Genomic DNA, 14,750 nt, shown 5'->3' with positions numbered 1-14,750 from the left:
TAGCCAAACATTATTCTACAGCACAGCGGAGTAGCTAACTTCAGATGCTGGCTATGTTGACAGTCACAAAGCCCGTTCTCATGCGGGGCTCTGTACCCAACTGACAACAATCCTCTCTTGGCTTTAAATAGCTGCAACAACCACTAAAACATCATGACCTCACCCTCTTCTCCACCCGACTGACACACTTTCTCGGCTTAACATTACTATCCATTAGTTGGCCGCTGAACAGACGTGGGCTGATTGCTTGGTCCTCAAAATAAGCAGTTATGATGTGTTAGTATGGCGGCGTTAGCCAAGACCTGTCACGATCATTTTACCAATTTGAGTACACTATTTAATTCATTGCGAGTACACAAATTTTGAAATTTCTTAAAATGCCCGTCCCTATTTAGCTTGAAGCTTAACACGTACCTGTTCAGGAGGTAATTAGCCAGTTCTGCGTTGTGTGTTTGTTTGTTTGCTGCTTTAATGGCTGTACTAACGTTACAGCTATAGCGTGCTGGGTTTGCGATTTCACAGGTATATCTGGCAACCCACCCTGGCTGTCAAAATGGGCAGTGTTAACAAGACACATGCTGAAAACACAAAGACATTTGGTGAAGGAATGGAAATTTCAATGGTGAAAATACCGGCTTTAGCATTATTGCCAGAAAAGATAGTATTTCAACTTAGCATGTTTCTTTAATATCTGATGACATATTGTGGTAATTTTTGGTAACACACAGTAAATATATTACATATTGCAGCATCATTTATACCCCTAATTTCCGTTACTATTTTAAGGTGCAAAATAAGGAGGAAGTAAATGGAAATGTATATAAATATCCGCTGCACTTGATTTAACACTACTGATCACATGCACGGAGGAACAGTAAGACAAGGGCTTGTTCGTTAGTTGTTTCCCTTCCCCGTGTTCACTTCCCCTCATCTCTTTATTTTATGTAACAGCATACGTTGCACAGAGGGCTGTTAAAGAGCAGAGTGATAGTGAGTGGGGCAGGAGTGGGGGATTAAAATAGGACGCACCTGTCCTTGTTCATTTCTAGTCTAAACTAAACTAATCAACTCCCAGTTCTAGGTTTAGCACATTGTGTGTTTTATTTTTCATTAATCATGGCATTCTATCCCATTTTTTATGTTCATTGTATGTCTGTTTATATTGTGCAATATCCTTAATGTAAAGCATTTCTTGTATGAAAGGTGCTATACAAATTTTATTAATTAATGTATTATTATTATTACGTCTTTTTACAAATCATCGGGAGTACTTGGGGACTAATTCTAATGAGGCTTGGTAATCAGCTGCATGAGTATAGTTAACCACCTTTAAACAACAAATAAGTATTTTGGGGACTTAAACAATTTATTTCCTGTCTTAATGGTTCAAGTTTCTGGTTTAGAAAGATTGTGATCTGTATCGAGATTAATTGATCTCTTGTTCTAAAAACATCTTGCCAAAAGACTACTCTACAGTTGAAAATTTGCCAGCTGGCTAACACTGGCACATTTGCAGAAAATGTTAATTAATGTGCGTTGTCCTTTTTATAAATAAACAAAGGTAAATGATCTTGCAAAAACTGAATTTCTTTCATGCGTTTACAGATAATGTTGGGAATAAAGAAATTGCACAGGTAATTGAAATTGTAACATCAGTATCTGTGTCTGACAACAATGCACACCGCTACCCCAGAATTGTGTCAGGGTACAAAAATGGATGCCCTCTGAATAACTAAAATGTCAATTACTAAAAAGTAATTAAACCCTCTCAAATGAATCACCACTAATGAAAGAGAAAAGCGAACGCCTAATCCACCATTTGGTTATTTTTATGCAGGTTGCTTGGAAGAGGAATACAACCTATCAGCCGAGTCATGTCAGTGGGAAGAGGTTACTTCACCAGTGGCTAGTCGAGTCAGAACCCTGAAGAAACAGCTTACCATGGAGACCAAAGTCAAACAGGGTGCTGAGAACATGATCCAGACTTACACCAACAGCTCAGTCAAGGTACAGTACAATATGGCCCAATTTAAAAACATTACAACACGCACAAGCACACTTACACAAGCGATAAACGATTTTGGGAAATATTTAACTATGATTTTTCTGACAGAAATGCTAGAGTATGATTCGATTTTTTTTTCTTCTTTATTTCTTTATTTTTTTTTTCTTAAAAGTTTAGCTTAAGTTCAATATTTACTATGTAACAAATAAAATATGTAATGGGGCATTATAACATGAAACACCATTAAAACTGCTCTATATTCATGCAAGGATGAGAACATAGATATAAATGGCTAGCAATAAGTGTTTTTCTTTTAATAAGCATCCCACTGACGAGTCAAAGACAGTCAAGTCCGAGTCTGGACTTGATTACTACAGCGTTGCAAATTAGGGTCCTTAGCTTGATCAATTACATGGGGGCACACCTACAAGATATACATATGAATAATAATATACATGGACAAGACACATGCAATGGTCATGTCATGCAACTGTTGAATTAAGGTGATGGCACATTTTTTGGGCCACTTAAGCCATTTAGAATTACTCTAATAATCACTTCAAATATTCAATTACATTTTATTTATATTATCAAATCATAACACAGAACAAGGATGGAAAGAGAGTCAAAACTACAGTAGCATAACTAAGAGCTGGTCCAAGGCAAACCTAAGCCAACCTGCAAAGTGTTGACAGATTAATCTGACATCAGTGAAGAGAAGCAGAGTTAACGCTACAGTACACTGCAAATGAACATTTATATTCAGGAATTTACATTAAGGACGGTACCACTGAGTATCCGTGTAACAATTTGGTCACAGTATAGCACATTGGCCATATTCAAGCAGGGCGTCTGACTGGGGCAAAAAAAGGGGTCTGGGTACCCAGGGCTCTTATGTGAGGAGGGCCAAAAGATGCTTTGAATTAATAGCTGTGGTCTTTAGAAATTGCCTTTCTACAGGGCCCAGAATTTTGTGCTACGCCCCAGTACAGAAGCCATATACCAGGTTTTCACCTAGTCTTGTCACTCCCATTGTATCATAATTTGTCTGCATTGGATAACATGCATTAAGCTCCCATTGTTTTTCCAGGACAGGAAGATGATGACCACAGCCCAGCAGATGTTACAGGACAGTCGCACTAAGATTGAGCTCCTGCGCATGCAAATTATTAAAGTCAGTCAAGCCAGAGACGAGCGAGATGGCTTGCAAGGTAAATCTTACCACACATAAAGTACATGTACAGTTCTTTTCTTAATCTTATAATATCCACTGGCACAGAGTATTAAATAACCATTACTGAAAAAAGTTAACTGTGACAAATCTATTTACGAGACTCGTATATCACATAGATCACATAGCCCCCCTTAATATGTGTCTAAATCACATTTAAAAATCAAACTAATAATTAATGCAATTGTTTTGCATTAGATCAGATTTTTTTAGGTTAAATAACTGGTAAGGTCAAGAATGAATTTAGATTCTGATAAACTGAAAACTAAGTTAAATTATTGTAGTTACAATTTGCTTTGTAAAAAAAAAAATATTGAATTATCATCCAGCCCTAGTATGAACAGGATTTTATATACATTACCAATGCATTTAACAACATTAAATCTTGTAGTTGTAGTCTTAGTCGTCCCCAGTCAGACACAAATCAAGAAAAGATGAGGTAGTAACCATAACTGTACGCAAACTGTAAACCAAATAAACATATGTATATGTGATAACAATAGGGACCAGCACGTAGCTTCTTAGTAGCCCTCCGGAAAGCATAAGTACTTTTCCCATTTTCTAATGTAGAATTCAATCTGGCAAACTGTTTATATTTCAAATGCTGCCACTCTAGCCATTTCACAAACCCACTCCTGGATTGACAGCACATTGTCATTCTTCCATCATTTTAGAAGAATCTGTCTGGCTATCATTAAACTAGTCTGGACCCAAAGTCTTATGTGTCTTTTCATTCTGTTTAGGATTGACCCGTCTCCCAGAACAAATAGTCTTGGCTGAATTGAACCTGGTTCCCGGCAATCCGAAAAGTTATCAAGTGTCCAAATCCAAAATTACTAGGCCTTATAACTGGAACATAGGAAATGAAGTAATTGCTACAATTCAAATAATTGGTGTGTCTTTCTGACCAATCCTAAACAATTTGGATGGAGTCCAATATCAATCAATTAACCAATCAATCAAACTTTTTATACATAAATTCATTAATCCAAACAACATTTAAGTGAGAGATTACTGGATGTTTTGTTTTTTCCTTAATTCAATTCAATTTTATTTATATAGCGCCAAATCACAACAACAGTTATCTCATTGCGCTTTTCATAAAAGAGCAGGTCTAGACCGTACTCTGTAATGTTATTTATAGAAACTCAACAATTTCCACCAAGAGCAAGTGCGAGGCGACCGAGGCAAGGAAAAACTTAGAGAGAGAGAGAGAGAGAGAGAGAGAGAGACTCCACAGTTCCAGAAACACCTTCAGGAAGCGATAGGAGGAGAGAGGGGCAAGAGAGCAAAAGACTACGGGAAAGGAAAAAAGTCAAGTTAGTAACATGCTCTAAGGAGATGAGGTTGCATACAGATGGTGAGGAGGACTAAGATAGAGGTGCTCATGGGAAGTCCCCTGGCAGTATAGGCCTATAGCAGCGTAACCAAGGGATGGTTTAGGACTCACCTGAGCCGGCCCTAACTATAAGCTTCATCAAAGAAGAAAGTCTTAGGCATACTCTTAAATGTGGAGACCCCCTGAACCCAAACTGGAACCTGGTTCCACAGAAGAGGAGCTATGGCTCCCATTCTACTTTTGTAGACTCTAGGAACCACAAGTAACCCTTCATTCTGGGAGCTCAGTGCTCTGGTGGAGTAGGAAGGTACTATGAGCTATTTAAGATAAGATGGTGCCTGACCAAGAAGAGGTTTGTAGGTGAAAAGAAGGATTTTTTTTTTTTACACGAAGCCAATACATTGAAGCTAAAACAGGAGAGCTATGATTTTTTTTTCCTGGTTCCTGTGAGAACACGTGCAGCAGCATTCTGGATCAGCTGAAGAGTCTTCATGGACTTTTTCGAGCAGCAGTAATCCAGCCTAGAAGTAACACATGCATGGACTAGGTTTTCTGCATAATTTTTAGACAGGATATTCCTGATTTTTGCAAAGCCGGTACTTGACATTAGCTTAATGTGAGAATTAAATATGTCCTGATAAAAGATAACTCCCAAGATTCCTCACAGTGGTGCTGGAGGCCAGGGTGATGCCATCCAGAGTAACTATCTTTTTGGATAATGTGTCACGGAGTAGCTTGGGCCCCACTTCAGTTTTATCTCAGTTTAACATTAAAAAATTACAAGTCATCCAGGTTTTAACATCCTGAAGGCACATTTGAAGTATCATCTTGAGTATCATCTGCATAACAATAAAAGTTTATGAATTATTTCCTAATAATATTGCCTAAAGGAAGCATATATAAAGGGAACAGGATTGGACCAAGCACAGATCCTCGTGTGACTCCATGACTAACTTTGGCACGCATGAAGGATTCATTGTTAACATGTACAAACTGAGATCAATCTGATAAATAAGACTTAAACCAGCTTAAAACAGTTCCTATCATAGTTCCTATGATATGATGGTCAATGGTATCAAATGCAGCACTAAGATCTAATAACACCAGTACAGAGATAAGTCTTTTGTCTGATGCAATTACAGTTCAACAGACAGGCATTGTAAGGGCAATAATGGGGCAAGAACAGATTGCTTACTAGGGTGGGGCCCCTCTCAGGAGAAAGTGACCAGTGTGCCAGATGTCTTAAGTTAAAGGCATAGTAATAATTTTACATATTTGGTAGATCCAAACCTCCTCCATCACTCGGTCTTTGTAATTTATTAAAATGTTTTTTGTACCTTTCTTTATGATGTACATGTCTTTGTTATGCTATATAAAACCATTTAACCAAACCACAGGGGAACCTCCAGAGGAAGAGATTGGATAAGTAAGTGCAGCTTTGGAACACAAACCATTTTTATAACATTGACCTTCCCTGCTATTGAGAGATTGAGAGTCGTCCATCTCTTAGCTTCACAAGAGATTTTATTAAATAATTTATTGAACTTGGTATTTTTACTGGGTAGGGAATAAGAAACCCAGATATACAACCTTTCTTTGGCCACTGAAATGCAACAGTCTCTAAAGGTATAAATATAGCAATATAATGTAGAACCTTGTTTCCAAGTATGTACCTCGCCATTTGGTCATGTGACACCCATTTTTGTTGGGGTTCATATTAACTAAAAACTAGAAATACATGGTTTCAGGAAAACAAACAGATGAAACAATAAAAATAGGCTCTTGCTAGTATATTATGCCAATAGACATGTGCCCATGATCTGTACCTTGGTGGAGCTGAGTGTGTCTAAATAGGCAGATATAGCCCAAGTCTTACATGCACCACTTGCCCACAGGTCAACCTGTGGAGATGATCTGTCCTCTGGAGCTGCGAATAGCTGACCTCATGCACCACATGAAGATTGAATCGGCTGTAGCAGAAGGTGCCAAAAATGTGGTCAAGCAGCTGAGTGGACGTAAGATTCAGGACCGCCGCATACTTGCAGAGGTGGGTACCAGCTGGGATTTTTTTTTTTCTAACTTTTTTATTTACATTTTATGATACAATAATAATTAGAATGTTACTATTTGGTGATTTAGTACAGTTATACAAGTGTATATAGAAGGGCTGTAGTACTTGGGTCCGGACTCAAGGCGCTTTTCTATTATCTCTGACTCGTTTGTATTCTGACTTTACTCAGGCTTTGGACTTGCCAAATATTCTACTTTGATTTCAACCCATTCCAACACTATAAGCTTTTGTTCTAAAGTAACTTTCTCCTTCAAAACAAAACCACTGATGAACCTCCGCCACCCTGAACTATGAAACGTCGTCAAGAAAACAGTACAGGCTACAGCAAGTTTTCTAACACTATTTTACCTCTAGTGCATTTTAAGGCCCTGACACACCAAGGCAACTCTCAGCTAGTTTTTAGTGTGTTCCACACCGTTGCCATGCGTCAGCCTTTTTTGCCCTTAGTTTTGCCAAAAAAATAAAAAAATAATTGACAAAATAAACGAAAATCCTATATCTTGAAATTGAATAGATTGTAATGTAGAGCTCTTTCTCTCTGCACCAATCAAGCTAGCTCACCAACCAGCCGGCCATTAGATTAGTAAAATGAAACCCTTAATGTTTAATTCTCACTCTCTTGTCACATTGTAGGAAAGCACATTGCTATAGCCAGATGGATGACCGCTCAGTTTGGCTCATTATCTGTATACAGGGTTCTCAAGCCTCACGCATTGACTGAGACAGACACAATTCAAGCAGTTCACATGCTCACACGCCACACCTTGTATTATTTTCCAGTCTAATCTCATTATATGGCGTTTGTATGACACGCATATTCATATGCCATTATTAGCGTGTTTTTAGTGTATCAGCACCATTTGAACTCCATTGGCGTGTTAATTTTACGCTGTAGCGAGTAGTATGAAAGGGTGAAAATCTGGTCGCGGTGGTGGATGGGTAAATGCAGGACTTTCACCCAAGAGACTGTGGATCATGACAGTTGGTTTCCTTGTACTTTTCCTAAACCCAACCTTGTTCTCTTCTGTCACATTTCCAAAACTCAACTGTTGCTTTCTTCTCGCGATAACACGGAAAGTGGCGTCAACAATGAAAGTGGCGACAACACAACAAGTGGCAACAACATGACAAGTGGCAATAACACGGCAAATAGCAATTATACGGCAAGTGACATGTTTTCGCCCGCTGTACACAGCATAGATGCGGATAACTCAAAATGGGTGTAAATAACACGCCACTCGGCTTAATAAAGTCATTGTGTGTGTTTACTCAAAGTCATGATGTCAAGTTGTATTTCCAACAAGAGGATCTGAGATGTGAGGGAAGGAAGAAAAACAAGTTTACCCCCTTTTTAGCTAATGTAAGTTTGTTACTAGGCAACATAGACACACAACCACACAAACAGTCTCTGACACCGTACGTTTGTTGCCAAGTAAGCAACATGGGAAGACACAGAGAAGGTAAGTTGGAAAAAAGCTGGTCTAACATTTTTTATAGTTACTCCAGAGAGGCCAGAATATTTGGTAATATAGCCAATATAGTCTTTCTAGTTACATTAAGACTACACTAATTAAAGCAGATTGCTCTGAATAATATTTCAATAATGTTTAATATCCGGTCAAAACATAGGGATACATTAATCGTTTATTGTCTGTTTAAAAGATATCAGGGTAGAAGCAAAACAATATTTTTTCCCGAGGTATTTTACCATGGTAACTTAAGTACTTAACTTCGCTCATGAACCATAAGCCACTTTTCGCTAGGCAAATTAGTCCATTGTCCACGTATAAAGCAATATGACAGAATGAGGGCTGCTGGTGGTTGCAGGGATAAACACACTGCAGCCTGCAAGTTCATCTAAAAACACTTGTAGACTTTTATTTTATGAAACAGTTTTATTAAGTTAAGACATATTTTAATTTTATTTTAGAAGTTATCTTTTGTAATTATGTCTGATTCTGGGACAGGGCCATCACTGAAAAAAAAAAGGAAATTAACCCACAAAAACTAAAGGATAAAAGGGAGAGTGACAGACAACGGGCAAAAAACCAAGTCAAACTTGGTTGGGCTTTAAACAGATGGAGAAAATTACGGGGTTGTAAATTATTTAAAACAGACCGTGACTGTCCCTCTTCCACCTAGACAGGTATCTAATAATACTATGTCTGTTTCATTCATGGAATAACTTTACAAGGCGAGATGTGGTTGTACGTTAGTAATCTACATGAAATTACGTCCCTCTTCCATTCAGTGCCTATTTTGTATTTCTTTTGTTTGTTTTAGCCTACTATTTTCTCTTTTGTCTCGTCCCCTCTGTACATGTACTTGTGTAAAGCACCCTTGGGTTTCATAAAATGCACTATATAACGCTCAACTGTTATTATTATTATTATTATTATTATTATTATTATTATTATTATTATTATTATTATTATGTTGGTTGCTACAACAAACACTTGGTAATGCTTTGACTCGCGACACAGTGACCGTGATACCAAGTTTAGCTCACGATACATCCAAAGTAGGCTAATTTACTGTACGCATCTCTTGAAATGCAACACTGTAACATATTCTCTTTTTGTAAATTAATGATTTTCTGTTTGACAAAAAATCAACATTAATTGCAACTATGATCACAAAATATCACAATTAAGCGCAGAGAAAGAAAGACGGAACCAAAAGTGACACTGTCAAAGCTGATAAATTGCCGATAAAAATACTTTTTTCAGACTTTTTGCTTAAGAATGTTTTGTGTCCCTCAGGCCCAGGCGCGAATGCAAGAGTCATCTCAGAAGGTGGATTTGTTACGCCTTTCCCTGGAGAGACGTTTAAGTGAGCTACCTCAGGACCATCCCAAGCATGGTGCCATTAAGGAGGAACTATTGTTGGGATCCTCGCCTTCCTATGGACTACCAAAGAAGCAATCCAACGCTCCGTCCTGTTCTTCCTTCTTCTTCAAACCTGCCAGTCTAACAGGTTGCTACTAATATATTCCAATATACAGAGTATTTATTCAATTTCTTATAACTTGGTGGTGGAAGGTAACATAGTGCTTTTACTTTAATACTTAAATACTGTACTTGAGTTTCAATTTACATTTTTTTACTTTACAATCCATTGTTAAAGGTTCAACCAGTGGTTCCCAGACATTTTTGGCTTGTAGTCCCTAACAAAGATGTAGTTGCTGGATTAGGCCCCTTCTCTCTCTCTCTCTCTCTCTCTCTCTCTCTCTCTCTCTCTCTCTCTCTCTCTCTCTCTCTCTCTCATTCTCTCTCTCTCTTTCCTTTAAAGTGCTTGATTTCATTTAAATAATGTTAAAAGTCAAATTTGCTATTTCACAAAACAAATCAAAATTTAGAGGAAAGTAAAAAAACTGAAAACAGATTGGTGTTTTTTTCTTCTTCTCCTATTAACTTGTAACAGATTATTCTTACATTCTTACTGGTACTTTTATTTATGTAAGAGATCTTATTACCGCTTCCACCACTGAATGAACTTCCCATCTGACCTGTTTTGTGATCTCTAGAACATTTACATTTTCTTCATCAAGTAAACTAATTCCCATTAAGTTTCCCATTAAAGTTAACATAGGGTTTTCTGAAAACTGAATTCCCTTTCCTTAGGTCGATTGGAGGTATGTTTAATGGGCTGCCAAGACCTGATGGAATCCGTTCCAGGCCGTGGCCATGTGACCAGTTTTTTAGCCACCCCTGTAAGCATCTCAGACGGAAAGTCTGTGAAGGTGAAAACCGGCCTATCAGGACGCAGTGCTAATGGCAAGACAACCAAGGCTGAGGACCTCTCATGTAAGTCAATACTCAAACTAACACTTTTCTGTTTGGCTAATTAACTTTTTTAATATTTACTTTTAATTTCCCTTTATCTAAATCATGCAGCCATTGTAAGTTGCCTGTTCATGGTTTGTGTTTGTTGTATCTGTGTGATGATTGTGATAAAAACTAGTGCTGTCGAACGATTAAAATATCTAATCGCATTAATGTCATATTTCACTCGCAATTAATCCCACATTTTCTTTTTATTTTTTAAGATTTTTTTTGGGGGCATTTTAGGCCTTTATTTGATAGGACAGTTGAGGATATGAAAGGGGAGAGAGAGGGGGAGTGACATGCAGCAAAGGGCCGCAGGCCGGATTCGAACCCGGGCCGGCTGCGTCGAGGAGTAAACCTCTATACATGGGCACCCACTCTACCAACTGAGCTATCTGGGTGCCCATTAATCCCACATTTTCAACTATTCTAAATGTCCCTTGATTTCTTTTTGTGACATTATTAATTCTCATTTTAATGCTCTTATCGACATGTAAAAATGGATCGGCTTGCTTTGTGCAAATGTTTTTTTATTGAAAACAACATTGGCATATAGCCTACTGTAGTGTTTAGTATCACACGTAGCATTCTTACTTAAATAATGATCTCTCACACAATGTAACACTGTTCATCAATAAAAGGGTGAAAAAAAAGCGGGGGGAGAGAATTGGCATCAGCTGTGTGCTCGGCCATCAACTGGTATTTCAGACTGTACTTGCTACGATGATAGCTTTGTTTACAACAACAACACACACATATCACTTTGGTCTTGTCAATGGAACCATTTGGACACTTTTTAAAAGTAAACTTTCCATTCAGAATCCCATTGGTGTCCATTTCGGCGTCTCACTCTTGCCATCCACTCAAAACGTAGCGTTACTACTCTTTGGCCGGCTCGTGAGCCCAGACGGTGTGTGTGCGGCGTGCCTGTTGTTTAGTTTCTGGTCTAGCTAGATCCGGTGCGGTGTTGTAGTTTTTCAAACGTTGTGAAAAAAACTAGCCAAAAAGAATGTTAATCTTGGTTAAAGAAAATTGACGCTGTTAAAATAGGTTTGCGTTAATGCCGTTAATAACGCAATCAACTGACAGCACTTATAAAAACTTTATTTATATTAACTTAGCAAGTACTTTAAAATAAGAATTGGTCTTAGTGACTTCAACAATTCTAACAATAGAATTAGAAAATAATTCTCGAGAATTAGAAACCGAGCCTAAACTGTTATGATTGCATTAACCCTGAACTTTATAATAAATTGAATCGACGGAAAACAGAAACTGAGATAATGCACTATTTATATCTCAAACCACAAATGACAGATATAGAAAATAAGAAAGATTAGAAAAACTGTCCTTTGTATTCTTAGCTTTGAATCATGTTTTGTAGCATCTCATTATTACAATATTGCATTCACACCCCAAAATAAACCCCAAAAACGTGAAGAAGAGAGTTAGTAGTTTTAAGATCAGTGTCTGCAGAACATACACTCAGGCTACATACAGCCCCTGAAAACTCTACCCATCAGAAGTTTAGGGCAGCGCCTTATTGACCTAAGAGCCAAAACCCTGCTGAAAAAAGGTCTAGACAGAACGAAGCTGCTCCTGACACTTAAAGAGGAAATACCGTTATTTCAACCTAGACCCTATTTTCTTGCATTATTTTGTAAGTGAATTACAGGAACAACAATCTTTGAAATTGGTCCAGTATTAAGTGTAAGTGGGCTGGTCATTGTGAATTTGGACCTCTAAAAGTGCTTTATTTTGCCACTGAAAGGCTTAGATTATTATTCTGTGTCTGACAACCTTATGAAAAGGATACCTACTGATATAGGCTTTTTTAAAACCTTTTTTAAGACCTCTCTGTTTAACCAGAAACAGCTCTGAGGTCACTAGCACTGAACCCACTGGACTCCATTTAAAAAAACAAAACCAAAAAAACAATATTTCTAGCATGTATAGAGCCAACAAATTTTAAAATGTAAAAAGGTAAACTATGTGTTTATTGCAACCAAAACCAGAGTTGTGACGGTTCAGTTAAGTTTTACGATTTACGATGCTGAAATTACTGTTTATTTACATGAAGTCTGGTGGGTTTCGCGAACGCAATTTTGCTGATGATTTAAAAATTAAAGAAAAAGAAATCCTTTCGATAACATTGTCAGACACTTAAAATATTTATCCGAGGCTCTCAAAGCACTTTTTTAAGGTAAATACAAGCTGCAAAATTGCCCTATTAACTTACATCTCGCTTAATACTGGAACAGTGAAACGATTGTTGTTCCCATCAGTCACTTACCATCACTTAAGGCTAGCTACCCTTTAAAGCTGGGATTGCACAAACAGTGAGGAAATCATTGAACTTAGAAATCATGGAGGGGTCTGAAATAGTCATCGTAGGTTCATGTCCACTGTGAGAGACATAATCCAAAAAAAGAAATCCAGAAATCCCAATGTATGATTTTTTAAACTATTTATTTGTATGATACAGCTGCAAATAAGTAGTTGAACACCTGAGAAAATTTATGTTAATATTTGGTACGGTGGCCTTTGTGTGCAATTACAGAGGTCAAACGTTTCCTGTAGTTTTTCACCAGGTTTACTGCAGAAGGGATTTTGGCCCACTCCTCCACACAGATCTTCTCTAGATCAGTCAGGTATCAGGGCTGTCGCTGAGAAACACGAAGTTTGAGCTACCTCCAAAGATTCTCTATTTGGTTTAGGTCTGGAGACTGGCTAGGCCACGCCAGAACCTTGATATGCTTCTTACAGAGCCACTCCTTGGTTATCCTGGCTGTGTGCTTCGGGTCATTGTCATGTTGGAAGACCCAGCCATGACCCATCTTCAATGCTCTAACTGAGGGAAGGAAGTTTTTCCTCGCCACTGTTGCACTATTGCTTGCTCTGGAGGAAACTACTAGAACTGAATTGATAGTATAAATAAAATTGAATAGAATTAAATTCCCCCAAATCTCGCAATACATGGCCCGGTTATCCTCTCCTTAATACAGTGGAGTAGCCCTGTCCTATGTGCAGAAAAACACCCCCAAAGCCGGATGCTACCACCCCCATGCTTCACAGTAGGGATGGTGTTCTTGGGATGGTACTCATCATTCTTCTTCCTCCAAACACGGTTAGTGGAATAATGATCAAAAAATGTTCTATTTTGGTCTCATCTGACCACATGACTTTCTCCCATGACTCCTCTGGATCATCCAAATGGTCATTGGCAAACTTAAGACGGACCTTGACATGTGCTGGTTTAAGCAGGGGAACCTTCCGTGCCTTGCATGATTTCAAACCATGACGTCTTAGTGTATTACCAACAGTAACCTTGGAAACGGTGGTCCCAGCTCTTTTGGGGTCATTGACCAGCTCCTCCCGTGTAGTTCTGGGCTGATTTCTCACCTTTCTTAGGATCATTGTGACCCCACAAGGTGAGATCTTGCAGAGCCCCAGTCCGAGGGAGATTGGCAGTAATGTTTAGCTTCTTCCATTTTCTACTAATTGCTCCAACAGTGGACCTTTTTTCACCAAGTTGCTTGGCAATTTCCCTGTAGCCCTTTCCAGCCTTGTGGACGTGTACAATTTTGTCTCTAGTGTCTTTGGACAGCTTTTTGGTCTTGGCCATGTTAGTAGTTGGATTCTTACTGATTGTATGAGGTGATTTTTTGATTTTTCTTTTTAGATCATGTCTCTCACAGTGGACATGCACCTGCAATGACAATTTCAGACCCGTCCATGATTTCTATGTGGGAGAACTTGCAAAATAGCAGATGCCTGCAGATGTGCCTGCAGATGTGATACCAGTTGGTTAGACTCCCCAACAATAAAAGTCTCCTCCGTCTTGGCTTAAAACTTAACTCATCTTTAAAAAAACTACAGCCAAGTGGGGTCAGCGTGGTCAACCACATACAACTCTTTGCTATGGGTTTGGCTGCGTTTTCGCCATTCAAAGTTGAAGTCCGGAAGCAAAGGTTTTCTTTTGTCCCTTCTCTCGCACAGAATGGACAGAAATTGGAGGTGACTGGAGGTGAATAATCGCTGATGTTAAATTAGCATCTTCTACTGTATGTGTGACTGCACCTTATTTATGGCATTGCATCGATGCCCCACCATGACAATAAACAATTTTGCTTAGTTTCTCGTTATGTTTTTCTTGTTTTTTTTTAAAAGATCCTTTTCACTTCCTCTTTTTGTGTTATTATGACATACACTCACCGGCCACTTTATTAGGTACACCTGTCCAACTGCTCGTTAACACTTAATTTCTAAGCAGCCAA

General features: G+C 38.4%; 1 protein-coding gene across 3 annotated transcripts in view; it reads left to right on the top strand.

Annotated features, from left to right (window-relative positions):
• The window catches only part of pkn3 (protein kinase N3), a 56,057-nt gene that overhangs the window by 13,520 nt on the left and 27,787 nt on the right, over positions 1-14,750 (top strand). For 2 of the 3 annotated variants that reach the window (XM_034895511.1, XM_034895509.1), the window contains exons 3-7: positions 1,838-2,007; positions 3,096-3,216; positions 6,471-6,622; positions 9,409-9,622; positions 10,270-10,452. In XM_034895511.1, coding sequence (XP_034751402.1) covers positions 1,838-2,007; positions 3,096-3,216; positions 6,471-6,622; positions 9,409-9,622; positions 10,270-10,452 — 840 coding nt within the window. Of the gene's footprint in view, positions 1-1,837; positions 2,008-3,095; positions 3,217-6,470; positions 6,623-9,408; positions 9,623-10,269; positions 10,453-14,750 lie in introns of those variants that run through there. The other variant, XM_034895512.1, reaches the window with a different exon arrangement.

Source organism: Etheostoma cragini, chromosome 16 (genome assembly GCF_013103735.1).
Source record: "Etheostoma cragini isolate CJK2018 chromosome 16, CSU_Ecrag_1.0, whole genome shotgun sequence".
NCBI lineage: Eukaryota > Metazoa > Chordata > Actinopteri > Perciformes > Percidae > Etheostoma > Etheostoma cragini.
Note: the sequence above shows the minus strand (reverse complement) of the source record. Positions and strands in the feature narration are given on the sequence as shown.